General features: G+C 37.8%; 2 protein-coding genes across 2 annotated transcripts; both read left to right on the forward strand.

Annotated features, from left to right (window-relative positions):
- The first annotated feature begins 451 nt into the window (after positions 1-451).
- Positions 452-1057, forward strand: LOC149184346 (uncharacterized). The gene has a single exon (XM_089415308.1). It carries the CDS (start codon positions 452-454, stop codon positions 1055-1057), a length of 606 nt encoding a protein of 201 aa, XP_089271434.1.
- A 1985-nt stretch (positions 1058-3042) lies between these two features.
- On the forward strand, positions 3043-4187 carry LOC149184347 (glucan endo-1,3-beta-glucosidase-like). Its single transcript, XM_089418908.1, has 2 exons — positions 3043-3118; positions 3232-4187. The coding sequence occupies exons 1-2, from the start codon at positions 3043-3045 to the stop codon at positions 4185-4187; spliced, it is 1032 nt and encodes a 343-aa protein (XP_089275034.1).
- Positions 4188-8119: the final 3932 nt, after the last annotated feature.

An 8119-nucleotide genomic window follows, 5' to 3' on the forward strand; every position in this document is an offset into this window, starting at 1 on the left:
CAAAGAATCTAATCCAGAAACATTCTCCAGATTCAGACCCATATCACTTTGTAATGCATCCTATAAAATTCTGGCAAAATTGTTAGCAAGCAGGATCAAGCCCTTGCTCAAGAAGCTGATCTCTAGTCCGCAAGGCGGCTTCGTGGAGGGCAGACACATTCTCGACAATGTCATCCAAGTCCAGGAGACAATCCACACCAGCATGAAGTGAAATGAGAAAGGTATGTTGATTAAATTAGACATGGCAAATGCGTTTGATAGAGTCAATCGCTCTTTTCTCATTAAGGTACTCCTCACCTTTGGTTTCTCGCCTCATTTTGTTCAGCTTATTAATGCTTGCATAAATAACCGTTGGATCGCCCCCGTGGTCAATGGCCGCCCCTCCGATTTCTTCCAAGCCCGGAGAGGCATCAAGTAGGGATACCCCCTCTCCCCTTTCCTGTACATTTTAATGGCAGATACCCTTAGTAGAAAACTCACAGCTGAAAGAATTCTTGGCACTCTCCCTGGTCTCAAATCCTCCTCAGATGCAGTACCCCTAAACCATTCTCTCTTTGCAGATGACTCACTTCTCCTCGGAGGTGCGTCCCCCAGAATTGCCAAAGGCTTCGATTCAGTCTTGAAAAGCTATTGCAGGGTCACAGGTGCTCTCATCAACGAGAGAAAGAGTGAAATTTATAGTTGGAACACAGGTCAACAAGAGATCAACAGCATCGCGGCAGTCCTAGGATTTAGAGGTCATGCCAATTGGGATCGAATTAAATATCTCGGCCTTCCAATTACCAACGGTGCCAACAGGAGATCGCTCTGGACAGAAATAATATGTAAAATTAAATCAAAGATAGAAGCGATGGGAGGCTATTGGCTAACCAAAGGAGGAAAAACTATTCTAATTAAGACACAACTATCTGCGCTCCCAATCTATCAAGCCGCCTTCTTGCTGGCCCCCAGGAATGTCACGGAGCAGATCTCAAAACTGTTAAGGGATTTCTTATGGCAAGGCGGGAGAGGGAATGAAAACAAGATGCACTTAGTAAGTTGGGAACTGGTCAGATGACCGATAGCAGAGGGGGGCCTTCAAATCCAAGATCCCTCCCTCGTAAATCTGGCTATGGGTGGGAAACTACTCTGGAAAATGGTCCATGAACCCAATCATCCGACCAGCATCACGTTGATGTCGAAATACGTCCCAAATTCTACATACAGAAGCATGCAATTCGATTCCTCTGCCAACAGCACGCAGGTATCGAAGTTTTGTTGCAAAAGCAACAAATTCTTTAATCAATTCCTGTACAGAGTGCCTGGAAATGGCAAACGAATCAATATGTGGCACGATAGAATAATGGGGAATGACCCATTGGAAGGAAATGAAGATATGGATGATATCAGAGAGTGGCTGTTGCGCGCAGGCAAAACCAGACTCTATGATATTTCGAATTGGGACAGCAGAGGTGAATGGGCCGGCTGGGATCTCAATGGTATCCCTGATTGGCTAATACCACAAAAAAATCTCCTCATCGAATTGTTGGAAGGATCCTCTCCTGAACAACGACATATAAGAGACAGCTAGGCTTGGGGAACGACTGGAACATATACCACAGCGGCAGGATATAAAGCACTCCAGAATTCAAGGAACAACAGTCACGCACCGGTCTTTTTTTTTTCTGCAATTTCACTTTTAGATAGCATATCGAACCAATTTATAATCTAAGTAGTGCAGTAGATCTATGTATAGCAAGTACGTAGTGTGGTCTATTTACGAAACATAATTCTCCAATTAGCAGAAATTTCTTCAAATTTACATTTACTACAACAATCTTTAGAGTGAGTTCTTTATGAATTTCACTCAATTGTGCAGCGCATCTTTGATGGAGTTGTATTAGTAATTTTACTATGTGATCTCTAATTTTTTGCACTTGCTGTATATTTGATTTTTAGCACGGGCTGTATATTTGATCCAGTTTTCAAATAAGTGGAAGTATGATGCTTAAAAATTTGATTAGAATTTCAAATGAAAAGTATGAAAATTTCAAAAATATCATCAATTTGACAATTTGTGAGGATTTGAAAATCCACCCGACGTTTATTTAAATATCTTGAAATGAAACCAATTGAATCGTGATAAAGTACAGAAGTACCAGATCCTGAAATGCGTGCATGTTTTGATTATTAATATTTTCCACAGAAGTTACTGTGAGTTTTTTTTTAAATGAGTTTCTTCTTTTTTTAATTTTAATTTTCAAATTAATCTTTTATTTCTGACGAATAAATTTTAAACTCTATAAAATAACCTATCAAAAATTTAAGCAATGATAAAATTAGAATATATTTTTTATAAAAATTAAAACTTATTTTTATAATTAACGAATATTATGAGAAAAAAAATTATTAATAGCAACAAAATTAAACTCAAAAATTAGTTTGATAAACGGATTACAATATACTAGGCCTTGGCTAAAAACAATTGAACAAAACCTTTAGAATACTTTAAGCCCATTATAATTGCGAGGCATGAATATAAAATCCTTAATCTCTCTTTTAAAAAAAACTCTTGTACCGCCTAACTCTTAAAAATATGCCCATGCTCATTAAACCATTGACTTTCCTCGAATCGATTGACGCGCGCATATAAATATTAACTATGATCGCGCTGCAGGCCAATAACAACTCTTGCGAATAACTATGCGATTCTTGCAGACTACGCTGGTTCTTGCGAATAAACTATGCGATTCTTGCAGACTACGCTGGTTCTTGCTAAACCTTGAAAGTCGTAGATTGGAATTCTTTGCACTGGCGAAGACTAAGGGTGCCGGCGGCTCTCGTTCGTTCACGTAATTAGTGAAACATTCAATGGTGGTAGGCTGCAACCCTACCACCTCGGAGACTACCACGATGAAACAGTCAATGGTCGTAGGCTGCAACCCATCCCACACGGCACGGTATCGAATTTTGTGTACAATGGCTGTGGACAGCAGTCGAGCTTCCTATAAATGGATGTCCTCCCGGGAGAGTTTCTCAGGTCTCACATTTCCTCTGAGAAATATGGCAGCGTCTAATGAACAGATGAAGAGAATCTTGATAGGGTTGATTGCCGTCTTCTTTTGTGCAATCGTCACTGGTAAATTAGCATTACCCAGCTATTCTTTAATTTTTGAAAGGCAATTGTTATTCAAGACTTAACATCGATTGAGTTGTATTAAACTGATTATTTTTCTTCAATTGGTTGTGCAGATGGTGATAAAATAGGAGTGAACTACGGAATGCTCGGAGACAATCTGCCACCTGCAGACCAGGTGGTAACTTTGCTGAACGGCCACAACATCGGGAAAATGAAGCTTTTCGGTCCAGACAGTGGTGCATTGAATGCTTTTGCAAATTCTGGGATCGATGTAATTGTAGGAGTCAGTAACAACGATTTGCAGGCCATCTCCTCCAGTCAGGACTCAGCAAATGCTTGGGTTAATGACAATATTGTCCCCTATTCCAGCACCAGTATCAAATATATTGCGGTGGGCAACGAGGTTTTGCCTAGCTCGCAGTACGTATCGTATCTTGTTCCTGCCATGAACAACATTCAAACCGCGATCCAGAACGCCAATCTGCAGAACATCAAGGTATCTACCCCCCATGCCTTCAATGTAATAGGCAACAGTTACCCGCCTTCACAGGGAGCATTCAGTGACGATGTGAAAGATACCATGAGCTCTATACTCAAATTTCTGTCAGATAACGGGGCTCCGTTCATGGCCAATGTGTATCCATATTTCAGTTACGCCGGCGGCAACGGCATTCATCTGGACTACGCTCTCTTTCAGCCCACGGCTACAGCGGTGACGGACGGAGTTCACAGCTACAGCAACTTGTTCGATGCCATGGTGGATTCTATTTTCTCCGCAATGGAAGCCTTGGGATATTCCAACATCCCGCTCATTGTTACTGAAAGCGGATGGCCTTCTGCTGGCGCGGATGCGGCCACAACTGAGAATGCTCAGGCTTATAACAACAATCTCATCCAACATGTTTTATCGAATGCAGGGACACCCAAGAGGCCGGGTACGAGCATCGAGACCTATATCTTCGCTCTTTTCAACGAAGACCAGAAAACTGGGGACGAGATAGAGCGTCACTTTGGGCTCTTCAACCCTGATCAAAGTCCTGCATACTCTGTCAACTTTTCTCCAAATTGACCGCAACTCAATTCTGCTTAATTTTTTGCACAACTTTTCTCCAAATTGACCGCAACTCAATTCTCCTTAATTCTTTGTATGCAAAATGCAATGATATAAATCTATAGAGGATGCTGCATAAATAAACATCCTCCTTCATTCTTAAAGTGTCACAGTATTAAACACGGCCTCCCAAACAAGTTGGATTGGGAAATTTTAATCTTTGAAATGAATTGTTAGTCAAGCAAGATATGATAGATGGTGGTCAGGCAAACCACAAAAAAATGAACCATAATGCTGTGATGATATTTTCTCTTTTAATGATCTGAATCCATTTAAGATATGTGACGAACAATCTCAATAATTATTTTAATAATATAAATATTATTTAAAGAATAATTTAATTTATAATAAATAATATTATAATTTATGATTTTATTAGATGATGGTAGTTAATGTCTCTTGCAATAACATTAATTACATGGTTAACATTCTTTTTCTTTTTTTCTTTTTTTTTTTTTTCCGAAGGTGGCAAAACCTATCAAACTCAGGTGTCAAACCAACAGTGAGGACAGCCATCTCTGGCTGCTATCCGCGAATGTCGGTTTGACTCATCACCGTTATCAAGGAAAACCACGCCACCTGTAATAACCCGCTGGTGGTCCGTAAGGGAGCAGGCTTTCACTCCTGCCAGATGCCTCTGGGTCTTGGGCCGTTAACCTGTTTCCTTACGTCCGAGGAAGACGAGCTCTTAGCCAAGCAGAAGCAGTTTTACGGCATACTCCAGGCCGAACATGGTTAACATTCTTATAAAATCTTGGGAAAATAGATAATGAATAATTCATAATAAAAATAAAATGGAAAATTCAATAAAAAAATCATAAAAATAAATTATGGGATTTTTAAAATTTTTGTTTTTAGGTTAGAAAAGTATTTCAAACTTATTATATATATAGTATCAAGGTCTGTTTGTGATTTTTTTAAATGGGATTTTTGAAATTTTTGTTTTTAGGTTAGAAAAGTATTTCAAGCTCATTATATAAAGTATGAAGGTTGATTTTGTGCCTTTTTTTCTTATGGATGGGTCCAATGTTATAAACTATGTTACCATAATTTCTTTTTCTAATTTATCAACAACAATTTATAAAAATTATAAACTATGTTATTATAATCTATTTTTTTAATTTACCACTATCAATTTATAAAAATTAGTTTTTATTTTAGCAATTTTTTTTTATTAATTTAAAAAGAAAACATATTTTTAATTTTTTTAGGCAAAATCTAATACTTATTTATACAATTTTTTAATAAAAATAGATTAAAATAATACATTTTATACCAAATATTGTTGGTAGTGTGTTTGAAATTGGATGTCCAAATTATATATATATCAGCAATATTAGTTGTGGTATATATGGACAAAAAACGTATATTGAATTTATAAATATTTATGTCTTTGATTTTCTTTTTTTGAAAATTTAAATTATAATAGATTCAATTTTTCTCCAATTTTTCACTATTTGGTTGAATTAGAATTAATGGTTATAGGTGTGTTATTGTTTTGTGAATTTCTAGGTTGGCAATTATTAGTTTATCAAGTCCACTTCTATTTGATCTAGTGTGTAATCTACTCCTATATATGTAACCATTTGATGCAACCCTAAGGCTGCCACACAAATATACATTATCGGGGCTTAATTTCCCCTTAATGGCCCTTTAAAGCTCCATGCCCTCATGCATGCATATCAGAAGATTTTTATATGCTTTTGGCCTTAAAAATCCCAAATCACCCCGCTTTACACCCTTTCTCTACAAAATATAGGCCCTTTACTCTATCGGGAGTGGAAAGCCTTCGAAAAGGCTTAAACTATGCCTTTTTCCCTTTCAGGACCAAATACTCTTCAAAAGGCTAAAACAAAGCTTTTACACGCCTTTAACACAGCTATTTGTGTTAATGCCACAGATATAGATCTGGCTGGTCGGACGGCTTAGATTAGATCGCAATATCGGCGATCGCAGTCTCAATGCCCACAACTATTAGCGCTATCCTTGGCGGAGTTCCGATGCGATAGCATAATTGCTATCGGCAATAATAATGGCGCTTAACAATATATAACCCCTACTTCAAAACCCTTCGATGCAATGGCCTTTACATACCCGATAGGCTATCCAATCAACACTATATTGTTTCGGGTCTGGGTAGGTTGCGCTATCAGAATTCAGCGATCACAAGCCAGTTCCCTTCCTCCGATGCGACGCAATTTATGTATTGGATCCGATATAACTCAAAAGTAACATTTATATTATTTCAAGTCTCTTATAATGATCTGCTGAGTAGTTTTGCACTGTTTCTCTGTGTAAATGGGTTTTCCGCTTGCAGACCCAAATTACACTAAGTTTGCCTTAATTATGGGGATTTCTACCGTAGAGTATAAAAACACAGAGTCAATGCCAAAATCATTCGCATATAGAGAAGGAGCAAGAATTCGAGGCCTCCACGGGCCGATTATATAATTATGCATGCAACACTGACCTTTCCACAATAAACAATAACAGAGTCTCGCATTAGGCCAGATTATACAAACAAAGACCTCTGCCTTAAAAGAAATGTATTCAATCACTTGGTTCCACACTCTAAGTCAATTCTCTATGTACAGATATATATACAAAACTATATTTGGGGTTCTTTGCCCTCTCTGGCCCGATTTCTCTAGTTAATGGCCTTTCCCTCCTATGCTGCCTGTAGGCTACAATACTCTCGATCCTCTCCCTCTCTGTCTCGCTTCTGACTTTTCAGAAAAGAAAGGAACACATATATGCTAAATTGACCATCTCCTCCACAATTAGAGGAATAAATTATACATTTATAATTTAATCCTATCCTAATCTAGAAAAACTAGACTACTTGGCTGGATCTCCACGCAGGGAGGATCATTTGCCATTTTATTCCCAATTCTGTTCAGAATTAGGCCACTCTTAACTACTTACATTTATTTGAAATTAATACAAATTTAACAACCAAGTCTTCCTCCAAACTTGCATTAGCCACAACATGTGACCACTCCATGACATTGTTGGTTAGGTCTAGATGCTCTTGCATCAGACTCCTAAGGTTTAAATTAATCACGATCTCCTGATCATGCACTTCTGATCCGTGTCCTCCTAGATCCAATACTTGGTTTGGTAGTCTGTCCTTGGTTACTGCTGTTGTTGTTTGTCCCTCAAGTTTCCATCCTTTATGCTATAATGCCCCATCGGTCATGCTTTCACCATTTGATTTTGTTCTTTTCATATATCTTACTGCTGTTTTGCTCACTCTAATTCTCAGCTTTCCATTCCCTTCACCTGTACCATTCCTTCCAGCCAATCTTCCTTTCTTCTTTTGTCCTTTACTTGTTTTATTGGAATGTTGTTTTATGAGTTTCCACAACTCATCCAATTCTTTGTCCACTTCACTTCTCCCGTGTTGAATAATATCCTCCTGCAACTGATTGTGTTCTTGAATAAGAACATCATAATCTCTACGTCCATATTTTCCCATATACATTTCTGAAATATATAAATTCTTTCTCCATTGATCCTCTGCAATGACCTCACTACTTCTTAATTCAATTCTCAGCATACCTGTAACTTCACAAATTTCTTGAAATCTCAGAATTTTTCCTGCTTGTTTAGCTACTTGGAATATTTCTTCTTCTAGTAACTTCATTTTTGCACTCTTAAGGATTATGGCATTATATTTGTCTACTCCTGAAATGTCATATTCAACTTCTTCTTCATCAGTAAACCCCTGTAGTATAATAGTAATCCTGTTACTATCATCTCTTGAACTCATTTCTAATTCAACACTCCCATACTGTAGATTCCACACCATTTCATATTTCTGAGACATTTTAATCTCACCCTTCATTAATTCGATCTGTTCTTCAGAATTAACTTCTTGGTTCAGATTG

This window comes from Pinus tabuliformis, chromosome 3_2 (assembly GCF_031772625.1).
Source record: "Pinus tabuliformis cultivar Carrire ecotype Pingquan chromosome 3_2, CPIR1, whole genome shotgun sequence".
NCBI lineage: Eukaryota > Viridiplantae > Streptophyta > Pinopsida > Pinales > Pinaceae > Pinus > Pinus tabuliformis.

Excerpts from the sequence above, each read along its gene's own strand:
- LOC149184346 (XM_089415308.1), top strand. The coding sequence starts at position 452 with ATGGCAGATACCCTTAGTAGAAAACTCACAGCTGAAAGAATTCTTGGC.
- LOC149184347 (XM_089418908.1), top strand. The coding sequence starts at position 3,043 with ATGGCAGCGTCTAATGAACAGATGAAGAGAATCTTGATAGGGTTGATT. Across the intron at positions 3,119-3,231 it reads CTTTTGTGCAATCGTCACTG|ATGGTGATAAAATAGGAGTG; the intron begins GTAAATTAGCAT and ends TTGGTTGTGCAG.